Source organism: Aotus nancymaae, unplaced genomic scaffold (assembly GCF_030222135.1).
Source record: "Aotus nancymaae isolate 86718 unplaced genomic scaffold, 86718_ANA_hifiasm-v0.15.2.pri h1tg000141l, whole genome shotgun sequence".
NCBI classification, from domain to species: domain Eukaryota; kingdom Metazoa; phylum Chordata; class Mammalia; order Primates; family Aotidae; genus Aotus; species Aotus nancymaae.
Genome location: NW_026988556.1, coordinates 1,586,561 through 1,604,800, shown reverse-complemented (window position 1 = coordinate 1,604,800; position 18,240 = coordinate 1,586,561). Strand labels below are relative to the sequence as shown.

The 18,240-nt window shown below is 45.5% G+C and overlaps 1 protein-coding gene across 1 annotated transcript in view; it reads right to left on the bottom strand.

Annotated features, from left to right (window-relative positions):
- The window catches only part of LOC135272882 (metalloprotease TIKI1-like), an 83,558-nt gene that overhangs the window by 44,004 nt on the left and 21,314 nt on the right, over window positions 1–18,240 (bottom strand). Inside the window, exon 3 of the mRNA XM_064371594.1 lies at window positions 9,755–10,315. Within this exon, the coding sequence (XP_064227664.1) occupies window positions 9,755–10,315 (561 nt within the window). The remainder of the gene's footprint in view (window positions 1–9,754; window positions 10,316–18,240) is intronic.

Sequence of the window (18,240 nt, the reverse complement as noted above, 5' to 3'; positions counted from 1 at the left end):
CCCTCCAATCGCACCCAGCAATTAGTAAACACCGACATGTGCGAGGCACTACACTAGACCCATACCAAAAAAAAAGAAAAGGTGTGGCGGGAGGTTAAATCAAGATCCTTGCACTCTAGGAGTTTATGTGCCAGGCCAGGAGACAAAAGAAACACCTGGAAAGTTAATCATCAATGAAAGAATTAAATAACCACAAGTCTGATAATTCAACAGCCACTGCACGGCAGCAAATGAGCAACTTCTCATTGGTGGTATGGACAGTGGACGCTCTGAGTTGTGGAGAAAAGAGGGTCTTCTGAGCCCTGCAACTTGAGGTAACACACAGTGGCAATACAAGAACAGGAACAGAGCAGAGACCAAGAATAGAACCTGGTCGTTCTCCAACTTACGTGTGCATCGGAATCACCCGGAGGGCTGGTTAGACCAAAGATGGCTGGCCCCACCCCTGGAGTTTCCAGTTCAGGAGGTCTAGGATGAAGGTCCCAAATTTTGCATTACTAACAAGTCCCAGGTGATGCTGATGCTGCCGGTCCAGGGACACACGTTGAGAACCACTGGCTTAGCCTAAATATTCCACATCACAGGTAGGAAACTGGCAGTCCAAATGGCCTCTCTGGCTCATGACTCGGTCTTGTTTATTTTTTGGAGAGATGGAGGTCTCACTATGGTGTCCAGGCTGGTCTCGAACTTCTGGGCTCAAGTGATCTTTGCTAAGACAATTAGCCACAATGCAAGCACCTGCCAAGAACTTGGCACAGCTGGATGCTCTCCTCCCCACCACACACACATCAAGGTGAAAAACCTTCTACACAAGATTTCACTTTGACTGGACACCTAAAATCAGACAGCTTTGAAATGATATCAAAATCTCCTTCCATGCTCAAACTTTGCAGCTTTACCCTGGGTCTATGTTATGGGCTGAACTGTGTAATCTTAAATTCATATGTCAAACTTCTAAACCTCCCCTGTCCCTGCTGTACCTCTGAAAATGACTATTTGGAGATAGAGCCTTTAAGTTAAAAGGGTCAGCCATAATCCGGTATGACTGGTGTCTTTATAAGAAGAGGAAATTAGGTCAGACAGAGGGACGAGGACATGAAGACACAGGGAGAAGACAGCCACGCGCAAGTCAAGGAGAGAGGCCTTGGAAGAAACCAGCCTTGCCGACTCCACGTTCTCAGAGTTCTAGCCTCTAGAATCGTGAGGCAGTCATTTTCTGTTGTTTAAGCCACCCAGTGTGTGGTACTTGGTTTATGGCAGCCCCAGCAAGCTAATACAAGCCCTCATGTCCACTGAAGGTACTTAACAGTGATTCTACTTCATCTCCAAGGGAGAGGACCAGAAAAACAAGAAAACTCCAGTCTCATGCTGTCAGAATCCCTTTCCTAAGCCTCCTTTTCTCTGCTTATTTCCTTCTCTCTTCCATGCTCCACAGTTTCTCCCCTCTGTCTTCTAGGCAATGGCTCCTGCTTTCTGAACTGTCACAGCAAGAGCAGAGTCAGGGTCAGGGGTTGCTGGAGAGGTGGAGAAGGTGTGAGGGGTCACCCCCAGATCACCCACAGGCAGAAGCCAAATGTAGGCCACGTTCGAGAGGCAGAGCCAGGGTGGAGGGGAATGTGAGGGGTTGACAGGATCTTGAAAGTTCTAGATCCAGAAAGGGAGGTGGGAGCAGTGGGGGCAGGGGGTGCCCAGGCAGGTATCGGGCCCTCAAGCTTGGATTCAGTCACAGGTTGCCTCAGACATCTGCAAACACTTTCCATCAGCCTATTAATAGATTTACAGGGCCATCCAATAGGGTGTTACCCTACAGCAGCGGTCCCCAACCTTTTTGGCACCAGGAACAGGTTTTGTGGAACACAATTTTTCTACAGACCATGTTGGGGGATGTTGTTGGGGGATGGTTTGGGGATGATTCAAGCACATTTCATTTATTGTGCACTTCATTTCCATTATTATTGCATTGTAATATATAATAAAATACTTCTACAACTCACCATAACGTAGAATCCGTGAGAGCCCTGAGCTTGTTTTCCTACAACTAGACAGTCCCTTCTGGGGGTGATGGAGCACAGTGAGAAATCAGGCATCAGATTTTCATAAGAAGCATGCAATCCAGATCTCACATGCACAGTTCACAACAGGCTTCACGTTCCTATGAGAATCTAATGGTGCCACTGACCTGACAGGAGGAGGAGCTCAGGCAGTAATGCAGTGACAGGGAATGGCTGGGGAGCAGCTGTAAATACAGATGAAGCTTCAGTACCTGTCTGTGACCTGGGGGTTGGGGACCCCTGCCCTACAGCATTTCAAAATCACTTCTGGGCCTGGGTTGTGTCAGCAACCATCGGCAGCCTCTTCAGACAGCACTGAAGTCCCAGGTAGCACAGAGCATCCCAGAGCTGTCCTTTCCCAGGAAGTCAGGCAGCGGCAACCCACCTGCCTGTATTCTGCTCAGCAATAAACAACCTCACCTGCCCAAAGCACCCTCAAGAGCAGAGGCTCAGTGTGAGCTGCAGTTCTCACCTGAGCGTTGAGAAGCTAATGAGGTCTCTCCTGTTAGGATTCCTCATTTTATGATTCTGCAGCTCTGCTGAAGCTCCCCAAGCTCTAAATGATGGTGAATGCAAAGGGAAGAGCCTGTGGAAGAGTTCAGGGAGGGAGGTCAGCACAAAAAGTGTCAGGAGGAACAGAGAAAAAGAATACAGAGAATAAGGGCCCTAATGCCTGTGGCATGCCATGATGCTACTCCACCAGCAACCACTTTAGGGTCCAGGGCAGCCCCCACTTCCTCTGTCTCTGGGCCATGGAGCACCTTGACACCAAGACCTTAACCAGCTTCTGGGAGGATCCCAGATAACAACTTGGCCCCCGTCCCACCTGTCTCCTTGACCTTCTTCCTCTCCTTCTAGTGGGGTAGACTCTGCCTCAACTACCCCTACCTAGAAGGTGGACTCCAGGCCTGAAGGAGCCTGCGCCTGCTAGAAGGCAGCGATCAGGGGCTCAGCGGAGGTGCTATATCAACTGCATACTTTTTACCATGGAGACATGCTGGGAGTTATTCCTAAAGTCTAGAGGTGTCCGTGGGCTGATCCACCAAGCAGGTGTCAAGGAAGAGGTGGCTGCTAAGGTTTCAAAGGAGCTCTCTACTGCCAGCCTAGTCCACCAGGTCAGGAGGCAGGGATATGAGGCAGAAACTAGGCTGCACTTCCCTTGAAGTGCCTTCTTAGGACCCCAAAAGCAGCTGGGCAGGGTCAGACACAGCCTAGGCATGGTCAGGGCCCCAGCAGCATGTGTGGCAGCCAGGAACCTGTACAAAAATGGGTACAAAAATACCGATTCTTTTTTTGAAGCATGCTTTGGACTTTAGAGGGGCAGCCCAGAGCCAGGGGAAGGCAGGATCAACACTTGCTTTGTCTTTGAATCTCCAGAATTAGAAACAGAGTGCCTCACCTATGCTGAGTGCTTAAGAAATGTGTCCCAAATAAAAATTGGCCATAAAAAGAAAGACAACTCAAGTCTTGAGCAGGCCTGTCCCCAGATGGAAACAGAGCTAAAGTCTGCGCCTGGAAGTTCATGAGCTTCACAGCCAGCCATTCAGGTACAAAGTTGATTTGATTTTCTACTTCTGGTCAAAAAAATCAGAAACTAAAGGGATATCCAATGTGAAAAAATGCTGCAGAAGACACTCCTGAGGGAGCTAAGAACCCACCCAGACTTCCAGTTTATGATGACACTGTCCACCTATAACATCTGTATTGCCACCTGTGAGAAAGCAGAGACAGGGCTTATTCAAAGAATAGGTGTGTCAGGCTCCGGGGGTCCCTACAGTAACTGCAGCACTTCAGCCCAGCCATGTTTAAGAACAGGAAATAATACATAGCAATGTTGGGAAAAAGCGTAAAAAAGCAAAAGAGTGGGATAAAAGCAAATTGCTCCCACATGAGACTTCATGTGAATCTCAAGATGTCAGTCTATGGCTACACAGCTCTTAGAAAGGCTGTATTCAAGTTTTTTAAGTCATCAGTGCACATTCACATTGTGCTGTGTTTCAGCCCAGGTACCTACAACTTCACTGGTCTCCCACTAGTCTGTCTAAGCTCTGCATGTTGAAATCTGACTATCCCACATCCTACCTGGCTGACACATTCAGCAGCTGCCAATTCATTGTCCAACAACCATTCACAAGCACCTCGCTCATGACAGTGCGACACCAGGAGCTAGGGATACAAGGACCAAGAGGGCAGGGCCCAGCCTGAAGGGGCCTGCACCTGCTGGAAGGCAGTGATCAGGGGCCCAGTGGAGGCTTCCATGGGACCCTAAAAAGCCTGCAAGTTTCAAGTCTGCACTTGAAATCTTCACCAGGGAAGTAATGAGAGAGCTGACTCAACCCCTGGCCAGAGGGACAGCACAGGGAAGGGCTTCAGGCAGAGGGGACAGTGTGGGCCTGCACACTACCCAGCTGCCTGGCCACGGTCATGATTAAGGACATTGCATGAATCAATCTGCCCATATTTTAGGAAGAATTCCCTTTCAGAGAGTTTACATATTTTTCCTAGGCCTCTATTTTAAACCAAACCTATCAAGGAAAAAATAGAATGTCATGATCTCTATCCTCAGGTGTCTTCCAGATCGATCATGGAAAATGTGGAAAAGTCATCAATGAGCATCATGGTCAATTTTTTTTAAAAAATGAGACCTCCTGCTTTTATTGGAATTTATACTGGGGAAGCCAGAACCCCTCAGCCAATTACTCCTCTAAGTCTGGCAGGTGGCAGCGCTCAGTGCATGCAGGTGCACCTGACAGCAATAACTTCAGGAGAAAAATATATGTTCTGAGTTCCAAGCTAAGGAATCCAGGAGAGGCCAACCCAGAGATTCATTCCTTATCTATAAGAAACGTCTGATCCCCTGGCCCATCCCGTGGAACATGGGCCACACAAGGGTCTGAGGCCCTTTGCTTTGAGTTAAATGAGGGTTGCCATGTAGGTGCAGGTGCTAAGTGAAGGTGCAATCTCAACTGCATGCTTTTTACCAGCGATTTGGATTCTCCTGTCCGGCCCACTGCCATTGGATCACCCTGTAAGTCAGTCCTCTCAATAAACACTGTGTCTCATTTGCTGGCTCTGGGTCTCTTCTTCAGCCTTTTGAACCTAGTGCCATCCCCACTGAAGTCAATAGGGATCCCGCATGACACTCAGAGGCAGAGTTGGATTAGAAACAGGAGGTCTGAGAGCCTAGGCCTGTCCTGCGCTAATTCTTGCTGTGACCCCAAGCCGACCCACCCTCTGCCTCCAGGTGGGCCTCTCCTGGGTTATTCCAGCGGGAAACCATCCCCAGTGGCCTCTGCTGGCTGATGCCCCACACTCTTCCCTTGGCCTCTAGGAACAAAGACCTCCTAGCCTCAGGGTTTGTTCTTAAGACCCCAGGCACTAATGTGAGAATATGCAGAGACTGCAAAGTACAACACAAGCCACCACATAGTATCCTGGGGATCCTCTCCCTTAGGCCTGGCAGGCCACCCCTTCCTCAAAGAATCTGACCCCTTCCTCCCTAGGAGTCTTCCTCAGGACAGCTAGCACCTCCCCAGCTCCCACTCCTCCAGCATCCACCTAGCCCTTAGTAACCACAGGCTGAGAGAGGTGGCATCCTTCTAGGAATTTGCCCTTCCTCCCCAGCCAGACCACAGAGCTCCTGGGGAGCGGGGCTGCCTCCACCAGTCCACTCTGCCCCGGACCTTTCCAGAGAATCATCCTGGAGTCATTCGTTTCTTCTATTAGGTGACCAACCAAACTAAAGACAACTTGCTCCAAAGAAGCAAAGTCCCCATCTTCTCCAATACCCCAAAACTACAGCTCAAGAATTGCAGTTTCATACAATCTCAAAGTATGTTTGCTGGGCCTAAACCACTATTGAAGGTTTTACGGTGCGGGGTGGAGGGAAAGAGTCTTTTAAGCAGAGAAAGTCAGTTGTTAGGGTCCCGAAGAACAAGAACTGGCAGTGACCATCTTACTGAAAAGTACAGAGTGACAGCCAAAAGGGCAAATATGAAATATGTTAGTGCCATCTATTGGCAAGAGTAAACAGTAACAAAGAAGTGATGCTTTACATAATAGCAATTCAAATAAGAACTCCTCGGCATCAACCTTGGGGTTTGCAAAAGGACTTTTACAACCAACTAACTGTCTCTTAGGATGTCGAAAGCCCAAAGATGCAGGCCTTGCATGTGGAAAGCAGAGGGAAACTCCACAACTGTTGGTTGCATTCATGTTCCTTCAGCATGTGACAAAAAAGAGCCCAAGCCAAGGCGTGACTGGGTCCCAGAGGACAGATTCCAATGCTGAGGAGACTGGAGATTTCCCAGATTCCTGCCCCACCCCACGATGACATCCAATCCATTGGTAGGGGAGTCCTATGTTTAGACAGGGCAAAGCAGGCATTGCAACGCCCCATGCCCAGAGCCTGTCCATAGATGTCTAGTGATGTGTGAGCATGGAGATGGGATTTAGCAAGACCATTTCCCTAGGGGAACCTACCTGGGCAGACAAGGGGGAGGTGAGACACCACCCTGGTAAGCCCACTCCGCTGAGCCTCCAGGTTCAAGCTATGTGCTTCCTTCACATAGGGAAAGCAATGTAGCCGGCAGTTCCAAGCAGGCAAGAACTTTAGGTGAAGGAGAACAGGAATTCATAAGTTGATTCAATACTGAGTGGCAAGGATGATGTTTGCCCTGAGATGACAAGATCAAATCCAGGCATCTGTGTCAAGGACATAACCTGTTGCCAGACTTCAACTAGATTCAGGGACCTACAACCCACAAACCAAGAGCCATGAGGCCTACCGGGTTCAGGCAGATGAGTTAAAAGAAGTCAACAGGGCTAGGTGAAAGTCAACAGGGAGGAGTGGGGACTGCGGCCAACTGGAAAGACAACATTGGCCCCATCTAAAGGGAGCAGCCAGTGCTCAGTCCAGCCAACTGCTGCTATTTGGGATTATGGCTCCAGTACTCCAGATCTTCTGATGGCTCAAGAGAAACCAGGCTGTTCTCCATATGATATTTCTCAATTTTTAAATATTGTCAATTTAGTCATTAAAAAGGAAAAAAAAAATAGCATGCTAATCACATAAAACAGGGCTGTGAGCCGGATTCAGCCCATATGCCTCTTACTTGCAACCTCCACTAACTCTTCTGTTTTATGCTTTTGTCCTCTTTTCCTTTAACTTCTTTATAAAACAATATTTGTCTAAGGAAAACCAAGGAGAAAAACAATTTCCCTATGCAAAATCAATGGTACCACCCATCTTGAGAAGTTCAAGAGTTAAATGTAAAATTATCAGTGAGGACTGACTCACATTAGGTACTATATGTTCACTCCCTTCTGCTTATATCTATAATGTTTATGAAGTGCTTTCCAATTTGCTGTTCTTATTTGCCTCTGACAACAGGATGGTAGGGCAAGTTTTAATATCCCCGATTGAAATATGACAAATCTAAAGTTCAGAGAAGTTAAGTGACAGTCGAAAGTGACACACTGAGGCCAGGTGTGGTGACTCATGCCTGTAATCCCAGCACTTTCAGAGGCTGAGGCAGGAAGATCGCTTGAGGCCAGAAGTTCAAGACCAGCCTGCCCAACATGGTGAAACCCCACCTCTACTAAAAATACAAAAATTAGCCAGGCGTGGTGGCAGGTGCCTGTAATCCCAGACAGGAGGATCGCTTGAACCTGGGAGGTGGAAGCTGCAGTGAGCTGAGATCATGCCACTACACTCCAGCCTGGGCAACAGAGTGAGATTTTGTCTCCAAAAGAAAAAAAAAGTTATTGAGCTGTATACTCAGGTTATGAATATTTTATGGTTTCTCTCTAGAAATGAAACATAGAGAAGTTACATGAAAAAAAGACTCTTAAGAACAAGTCATCGCCCAGTGTGGTGGCTCACACCTGTAATCCAAGCACTTTGGAGGCCAAGGCGGGCGAATCACCTGAGGTTGGGAGTTCAAGACCAGCCTGACCAACATGGTGAAACTCTGTCTTTATTAAAAAAAAAAAAAAAAGAACAAGTCATGTTTTCCTCCTAAATTTAAACAACTCTATCTTGCTAGCTTAATTTCAAGGTCTTATAAGAAATTTAGTTTATACATCTTAAACACCTACGTAAACCCTAAGAATGTGTTTTAAAATCAACATGACACTGTAGTCTATAATTATAGTGCTCTAAAATATCTCTTAAATATATTATCTTAAGAGACAGTGTTGCACAACTTCCTTCAAAGATACGTTGCTTGAGCTAATATTTTACTTGCAAGACTTTTTCCCCAACTGGGAGTATGAAAGAAGACTTTGACTCCGATTAAAATACGAATTTCAAACTCATTTGGTCAAAATCAATAAGCCTTCAAATCAAAGCACCTTTCTTTTTCAAAATATTATATTAAATGAAGACATTGAAAAGGTTATAACATTGGCTCTTTGGGTTTCCATGATAACGAAAGAAAATCTTCCCCAGGAGATCAATGCAGACAATTAATGATCCCTTATCTATAAATCTTAGTGTGCCAAACAAATACTGTAGCATATAGAATAGCATCTGAGTACTTATTAATATTATAGAATTTTAGCAAGATAAGTTCTCTAAAGATATAATTATCAACTCAGGAACATTACTTTTAGGCTGTTACATGTCCTTACACCTTTTAAATAACGATCCTACTTCAGTATGTCAAAATCTGCTAAGGCTGAGCTATTTGGATTAACAGTAAGCTCAAATTCTGAGGAGCAAAATCTCAAGGCCACCCACTGAGAATGCTTACAAAACAAGAACACATTATTTCATAATGCGAAACTCCCATTGGTCTCCAGAAGTATCTAATGTATTTTAAACAAGTTTCATGGAAACAACTCAACAATGACATTTTAATAAAGTATCGCTTATGAGAATTGAAGAACCAACTTCTTAAACATCAGCCTAAATTCCAACGCCCTGGGGTAGGATCTTTAAACCATAGGTAAGAGGAGCATAACTGCGTAGGAAAGGAACTGAGGAGGTAACCTGAAGAGGGACAATAGTGACCTCAAAGAGACTGCTGTCACCTAAAACAGCAATGGCCAGTATCATTTTCAAACCAGGCCATGCCCTGTGACAACCAGGTGTGGCAGCCACATGTCCACATCTCTCAAAGCAGCTTCTTTTTTTTTTGAGACAGAGTCTCACTCTCTCACCCAGGCTGGATGGTGCAGTGGCACGATCTCCACTCACTGCAACCTCTGCCTCCTGGGTTCAAGCAATTCTCCTGCCTCAGCCTCCCAAGTAGCTGGGACTACAGGCGCACACCACCACATTCAGCTAATTTTTGTATTTTTAGTAGGGATGGGGTTTCAGCATTTTGGCAAGGATGGTCTCAATCTCTTGACCTTATGATCTGCCCGCCTCGGCCTCCCAAAGTACTGGGATTACAGGTGTGAGCCACCGCACCTGGCCTCAAAGCAGCTTCTTAATGAAGGATCTCAACTAAAATGCATTTTAAAAGCACACAGTATTTGTTGGAATGATAAGAAAAAACAAGTTTTCTTTCTTGGCAATACTCAAGTAAGTGATATTACTAACCACCTGGCTTTTTTGTAACCCCCTGGAAAAGCATTTTTGAGCAAAGACAATTTCTAGACAACCTATGCCCATGGTCCATTACCTGCACTGGAACTCAACAGATTCACCCATACAACCAAATGCCACCAAGTCTTTTATGCAAAGAGAGTCTTACCTGTGAAAAGTTCAACCCATTCAATGGATGGCACTGCTCTTCCACCTTTTCCACTGCCCCAGTCTGTTTCTTCAGCCTCTCAGCCTCCTGGGCAAGGAACAAGTCTAAGACAGGCACCCCACGGGACTTAATGTCCACTTCAGTCAGGGAGTTGACCATGAGCATCACCCAGACAGGCCTCTTGCGCTCCCAGTTCCCAGCAATGGCATTGAAGAGGTAGTCTGCGTAGAGCCCCTTGCCGCGCTGGTCTGGGGTCATCCACAAGGGCATCATGAGCTTGACATACTCCAGGTGGCGCTTGAGGCGACAGTAGATGTCCCTGGGGAGCACGTCTTGGAGGTTCTCGCCCTGCGGCAGCATCTGACAGCTGGTGAGAGCTGAGATGGTATAGGGGTCTGTGAGGTCCAACTCAAAGTATACAATGCTGCTCTGCAGGAAAGCCTCCTTAGAGTTGTCGGGGATGAAGTCCCAGACCCGGGTGTACGGAACATGGATCGTGCCAAAGAAGTAAGATGGCGGGTCTCGCTTAATGGTCCACAAAAAAGAATTCAACTCACTTTGCTAAAAAAAAAAAAAGAGGCAACATAAAGGTATAATATGGGGGGAGGGGTGGTCAGGAACCTGTGGGAGGAAATGGATTAGTCACATTTCAAGAGAAAAGATATCAGAATAGGATTTAGACTTTTGAGTTCATGTCAGGACAATCCATGTCCTAAATAGACAGGAGCAAACTATGAAATCGGGGCTCGTTAGGACTCCAGTTTCAACATTGGCTGTACGTTGGGATCACCAGGGGAGCTTTAAAAGTAGCATATCTGGGTCCTACCTCCAGAGATTCTGATCTGATTGGTCTGGGGTAAGACCCACCTTTTCAATCAAAAGGGGATGGGACCACCTCCTTTTCAATTAAAATGTCGATTCCAAGATGAGAAAGCAATAGCAGTCACCAGTTTTGAGCTTGTGCCATGCCTGCCTTAGCAACTGGGCAAGAGTTAAAGAAGTGAGTCTCAGGGGCCTGAAGGACATACCTGGTACCAGCTAAGAGACACCTGAGAAGCCCATTGTCTCTCAGGGAGACCTCATGGTCCCCGCTTTTTCAGATCTCAAAACCAGCATCCAAAACTCTGGCTATGCACGGGAATCACCCACAAAGCTTTTGAAAGTCCAGTCCCTGGGTCCCACCCCAGACCAATCACATCAGAATCGCTGGAGGTGGGGCTCAGAGATGCTACCTTTTTTTTTCTTCTTTTTTTGAGATGGAGTCTCACCCTGTGTCCCAGGCTGGAGTGCAGTGGCACAATCTAGGCTCACTTCACTGCAACGTCTGCCTCCCGGGTTCAAGTGATTCTCCTGCCTCAGCCTTCCAAGTAGCTAGGACTACAAGCACTGCCCCCCACCACACCCAGCTAATTTTTGTATTTTTAGTAGTGACAGGGTTTCACCGTATTGGCCAGGTTGGTCTCAAACTCCTGATCTTGTGATCCGCCCACCTCGGCCTCCCAAAGTCCTGGGATTACAGGCATGAGCCACTGTGTCGATCACAGAGATGATACTTTTAAAGCTCCCCTGGTGATCCCAACATACAGCCAAGGTTGAAACTAGAGCCTGATTTCATAGTTTGCTCCCATCCCTTTAGGACGTGGATCATCCTATCACATTCCTCTCTCTCACAAAGGCTTCAGGTTCGATTGCAGAGATCTGGACGGTCTCTGCTGGATGGATTATCTCTAAGCAGTTGCACAATGCTGAGCAGTGGTGCATGTCCATCTGAGGCCAGGCCATTTCACTCCCAGCCCCTGAGTATCTCTCAGCCTCAACTGGCATTTATAATGTATCTGTTTGTTAAGAGGCACTGTACAAAGAAGTGGATGGGGCAGCTCTCAAGGAATTGGGGTGTAAATGGCAGACATACTAGTGACGAAAACAGTGTATCAAGAAAGCCGGAAATGTGAAAATCCAGGTTTATAGAAAAAAAAATATTTTGGCCAAGCGTGGTGACTCACACCTGTAATCCCAGTGCTTTGAGAGGCTGAGGCGGGCAGATCACTTGAGCTCAGGAAGCCAGCCTGGGCAACACAGCAAAACCGTCTCTACAAAAAAATACCAAAATTAATCGGGCATGGTGGTGCATGCCTGTAGCCCCAGCCACTCAGGACGCTGAGGTGGGAGGACTGCTTGAGTCCAGGATATTGCACCACTGTGCTTTGGCCTGAGCTAGAGTAAAACCTTGTCTCAGAAAAAGAAAGAGAGACAGAGACAGAGAGAGAGAAGGGAGGGAAGGAGGGAGGGAGAAAGGGAGAAAGAAATATTTAGAACATACTGCCTTTACCAAAGGGTTTGACTTCAGTCTTTTAAGTAACGTGCTTCCCTGGATTAAGAAGTTTCAATCTACCATCAATTCTTATTATTCATGGTCGTTATATTTTGTAAAGTTGCCACAAACACAAGATGAGCAAATATTAAACTGTTATTCCTAGTGGAAACAGGGTTAAGTTCCTAGCAGAAACATAGGGTTAAGTGAGCCTCTGCTTGTAACATTTTCATCAACTGATCAATACTTAGCCTTGCTTTATGTGTGCTTCTATTGAAAGGCACCTTATTGGCCAGGCACGGTGGCTCATGCCTGTAATTCCAGCACCTTAGAAGGTGGGGTGGGGGGCGGAGGGGGGCGGGGGGGCAGTTCACCTGAGGTCAGGAGTTCGAGACCAGCCTGGTTAACATGACAAAACCTCTACTAAAAATACAAAAATTGTCTGAGTATGGTGGTAGACGTCTGCAATCCCAGCTACTCAAGGAGGCTGAGGCAAGAGAATCACTTGAACCCAGGAGGCAGAGGTTGCAGTGAGCCAAGATGGCGCCATTGCACTCCAGTCCAGCAACAAGAGTGAGACTCCATCAAGAAAGAAAGAAAGAGAGAAAAAGAGAGAGAGAGAGAGAGAAGAGAACGGCACCTTATTTAATATATAATGTTCATTCATTAACACTGAACTCACAGCTGAAAGCACTATAACTCATGCCTGAACTAAACTTATTTAACACATGTATTTTCTTTGTAAAGCACATCATAGCCTTCTTGCACTTACGCACTCTAGGCAACTTCAGCACTACACTGGGGGCCATTTTAAACAGTAACATCATCTACCAAAGGCTTACCCCTGTTACCCTGGCACTTTAGGAGGCCAAGGCAGAAGGATCACTTGAGGCTGGGAGTTCAAGAGCAGCCTAGGCAACATAGTGAGACCCTGTCTCTATTAGCAAATAAAATTAATTTTTAAGTATAAAATCTTAAATAAAAAAAGAGATAAATAAAATCTTTCAATTTGTAAATGTTGCCTAAATTTTCATAAGTGTAAATAGAATACATCTCACTAGCCCCAAACCTGTGACTTTGGTTTTGTTTTTTTGTTTTTTGTTTTTTGAGATGGAGTCTCACTCTGTCCTCACCAGGCTGGAGTGTAGTGGCATGATTTCAGCTCACTGCAACCTCTGTACTGGGTTCAAGTGATTCTTCTGCATCAGTCTTCCAAGCAGCTGAGATACAGGCATGCGCCACCACACCCTGCTAATTTTTGTATTTTTGTAGAGATGGGGTTTCACTATGTTGCCGAGGCTGGTCTCGAACTCCTTTTTTTTTTTTTTTTTTTTTGAGACGGAGTTTCGCTCTTGTTACCCAGGCTGGAGTGCAATGGCGCGATCTCGGCTCACCGCAATCTCCGCCTCCTGGGTTCAGGCAATTCTCCTGCCTCAGCTTCCTGAGTAGCTGGGATTACAGGCACGCACCACCATGCCCAGCTAATTTTTTGTATTTTTAGTAGAGATGGTGTTTCACCATGTTGACCAGGATGGTCTCGATCTCTTGACGTCGTGATCCACCCGCCTCGGCCTCCCAAAGTGCTGGGATTACAGGCGTGAGCCACCGCGCCCGGCCTTGGTCTCGAACTCCTGACCTCAAGTAATCTGCCCAAGGCCTCCCAAAATGCTGGCATTACAGATGTGAGTCACTGTATCTGGCCTGATCTTGTTTTTTAAGGCATTTAAGTTGCAGTTACATAACCTTCTTTTCATTTTTTTCTTTTTTCTTTTGAGACAGAGTTTCGCTCTTATTGCCCAGGCTTGGAGTGCAATGGTGCAATCTCAGGTCACTGCAACCTCTACCTCCTGGATTCAAGCAATTCTCCTGCCTCAGCCTACTGAGTAGCTGGGATTATAGGTGCCCACCACAACGCCCAGCTAATTTTTTGTATTTTTAGTAGAGATGGGGTTTCGTCATGTTGGCCAGGCTGGCCTCAAACTCTCAACCTCAGGTGATCCGCCCGCCTCGGCCTCCCAAAATGCTGGAATTACGGGCATGAGCCACCGCACCCAGCCCCCCACTGAGTTTTTTTTTAAAGCCACTTCCTTTCTCTGTACCGCGGTTTCCAAGGTTTTTTTTTAAGATGGAGTTTGGCTCTGTCGCCAGTCTCCCAAGTAGCTGAGATTACAGGCGCATGCCACCATGCCCGGCTAATTTTTTTGATTATTTAATAGAGATGGGGTTTCACAATGTTGGCCAGGCTAGTCTTGAACTGCTGACCTCAGGTGATCCGCCTGCTTTAGCCTCTCAAAGTGCTGGAATTACAGGTGTGAGCCATGGTGCCCAGCCAGTTTCCACATTTGTAAAAGTTAAATTAATAAGCCCTGTCATAAAGTTATGGTAATACACAAATTAGACAAGTAATTGTTAAATAAAAGAATAAAAAAATACATTTTTTCAAAAAGCAATTTTAGGCCGGGTGCGATGGCTGACTCCTGTAAACACTTTGAGTGGCCAAGGTGGGAAAAAAGAAGGAAAGATACCAGCTCCATCTGTTCTTTCTAACAGCAAAACAAAGAGTTTTCCAAAAGCTCTCGCAGCCCTCTTCCTTTATATCCGGCTAGGTCACATGACCTAGTCTAGCTGTGATGGACACCTAGGGCTAGGCACGTGGTCACCCTAAACAAAATCAGGGCTACAATGGCAAGTAAGAAGAAGAAATGGATATTAGGCAAACAATTACCAGGGTCAGTTACAAATACCGTGGGATTCCCCATGCTGCCAGAGTAAAGCGAGTCAAGCTCAATGGGAACAGCGTGGAAGAGAACAAAAACCAAGAGCAATCACGAATTGTGGGCAATTAAACACATTCCAAGACCTGAGAATGGTGGTAGAGTTGTCCTCACTGACATTGGATTTCTTGCTAACACAGGCATAGGGCTATACGAAAGTTTTATTTGTAGAACAGACTAATATGTTTTTTCCTTGCACACCAAGTGTGTGGAACTATCTATCAACCACTTTTGTCTTCTGAGTTCTCCACTGCTCTACGTCATTCTAAAAACATTTGCATTTTAAAGTAGCCTTCCACAGAACCCAGAAAAGTGACTCATCTGGAATTGTCCAGCCAATCCAAAGCAGAAGCTATGAGGAAGTCAGGAACTAAAAGCAGGGAGACTGAGTTAAGTTTTTGTTAGGTTGAACTACATGCAATTGCCTATGGCCATGAGTTGAGGTGTGTCCCACAAATATTCATTCATGTGTTGAAATCCTAACTGCTAGTACCTCAGAATGTGACCTTATTTGTAAATAGGTTATGCTAGCCCAAGACATTCAGTGAACAGGATTGCAGAGCAGGATGATACCTGCAGATGTTGCAGAGTCTCGGGGACATAATTCTAAGCATCACCTTTCATAGCCTCCCAGGCCTGGACTGTGCTAGGGTTGCTTAAATGGTGAACTGATGAATCAGATTCATGAAAAAACAGACTTAGACTTTGAGAAAAGATTTTCAAATCACATATCTAATAAAAGACTTGTATCCAAGAACATATTAGGAACTCAAAACAATAAGAAAATGACTCAATTTTTAAAACTGTCAAAAGATTTGAACAGCTTTTTCACCAAAGTATATGAATTGCAAATAAACACATGAAAAGAAGTTCAACATGATTACTCATTAGGGAAATGCCAGCCTAAACTATAGTATCATACCATTACATACCAATTAGTGTTACAGGACCCCTGGGGTGTTGCTTACCAGCCGGAAACCTCCGTGGTTGGCAGCGTCTTCTGCCTGAGTACTGGTCGTGCCCACTGGGCTCGTTGGGTCCACTCAGCTCAGCAGGCTGCACTCAGATCATGCTACTTGCCCATATCCCATACCTGCCAAGGGTGAGCAAGGTGTGGAGTGGTGAGGGGTGTGTGGGTAAGTGAGCACAGGACCTGGCCACTGTGTACAGCCAGGCACACAGACTGCTGCTGCTGGGCAAGCAGCTGCAGGTGACAGCACAGGTGTCCGCTCCATGTGAGGCTGTGGTTGGACCAGATGTACTGCACGTGGCTTCTGCTACAGGCACCTGCATCTGGATGAGAGGAACGTGGTGGCACCCAGAAACTTGCAAACATTAGGAACTGCAGAGCACTAAAGAGGGTGTCACAGTCCTGGCTTGGGAAGCTCCTAAGTCTGGGCTCCCCAAAGGGGCAGTAATTCTTCTCTCCTTGTCACCTGCAACATGGTGAGTGGGAGTCGTGTTTCAGCATTTTGTGTTACAGCTTTTTCAGTCCTGCCATTTGGTGGGTCCCTAGTTCTTGTCCCATATCCAGGAAGAATGAGGTATGTGCAATTTCAGTTGCATTGAGAACCAAAGAACCTGTGGTCAGTAACAGGGAGGTGATAGACAACATTTGTTATCTAAATCATGGTGATGTTTAATGGTTCCAGAGTAATTATGAGTGGAAAAAGCACAAACAGGTTTTTTCTCTGCTCTCATCCCACAATGATCAACACAGAATACTTCAGTGACCAAATGTGTGGGATGTTTTACCCCCATACCAAGCAAGCAAGCAATCCTGCAGAAGCCAGCTGGATGCCCACTAATTCAATTCTGAAACTATCTACCTGGAGACAGCATCAAATCCCACAGGTTGAGGGCTCAGTCCCATAAGGCTGCCCCCTACTTCTGATACCAGTCACAAGCCCCAGGTCATTTTACCTGTGCGTCTGCCTAATATGGCTTGGCTGTGTCTCAATCCAAATCTCATCTTGAATTTCCACATGTTGTGGGAGGGACCTGGTGGGAGATAATTGAATTATGGGAGCAAGTCATTCCCATGCTGTTCTCGTGATAGTGAATGAGGTCTCACAAGATCTAATAGTTTTAATAAGAGGAGTTACCCTGCCCAAGTTCTCTCCTTTGCCTTCTGCCATCCATGTAACATGTGACTTGCTCCTCCTTGCCTTCCACCATAATCGTGAGGCCTCCCCAGTCATGTGGAACTATAAGTCCATTAAATCTATTTCTTTTGTAAATTGCCCAGTCTTGCATATGTCTTTATCAGCAGCATGCAAACAGACTAATAAACTCCCTACCAACCTACCCACTATAAATAAAAGTTTCCACAACCCCCTTCTCAGGTTTGATTAATTTGCTAGAGCAGTTCACAGAATTCAGGAAACACTTATATTTACCAGCTTATTATAAAGGATATTATAAATGATACAGATGAAGAGATACAAAAAGTGAGGTATAAGGGAAGGGGCATGGAGCTTCCATGTGCTCTCTGTGTACACCAACCGTCAGGAACCTCCATGTGCTCAACTATGTGGAAGCCCTCCTTACCCCATCCTCTTGGATCTTTTACGGAGACGTCATTGGATATGCATGATTCATTAAACCATTGGCCATTAGTGACCAAATGAACTTTTAGCCACTTCTCTTCTCTCCCTTAACCCCAGGCTAGGGAAAGCGGAGTAGCGCTGGAAGTCCCAACCTTCAATCATGACTTGGTCTTTTTGGTAACCACCCCCAATCCTGAAGCTACCTAGGGACTGCCAGGCATTAGTCAACACAACATTAGTGTACAAAAAGACATCACTTTAGAGATTCTAAGGATTTTAGGAATTGGATACCAAGAAATAGATGAAAGAAAAATACGTATTTTACAATATCACAGGTATATACATGTCAAAACTTATCAGATATTACATTAATACTTTAAATATGTGCAGGTAATTGTATATATTATACCACAAAGGAAAAAAAATTTAATTGGATTCTACTAAACTGAGATTTTGGTTTTCCCTTTGCTTCTTTTAAAAAAGTATTTTAGAGTTATTTAGAACAAAAGATTAACATGCAAAAAATTAAAACCATAATAGAAAAGAAGATTCAATGTTGTTAATACCGAGGTTATATTTATTATAAGCAGCCTATTTGATTTTAAAATTCCTGACTGCTGAGGAGGAGAAGGTATGACATGTAATGAGTTACACAGTTCTTATTATCTCATAAATTGAAGCATGCCAATTATTTAAAATAAATTCACCCTTGAGTTCTGAAAGGAATTTATCACATGGGACTTTATGAGGACCACTGAATGATATAATGAACAATTCCTTTCACAGCAATTCTGCAGCAATGGCAAAATTCTCTTTGTGTTGCCATTTCCTTGAGTCATACAAAAGTCATAC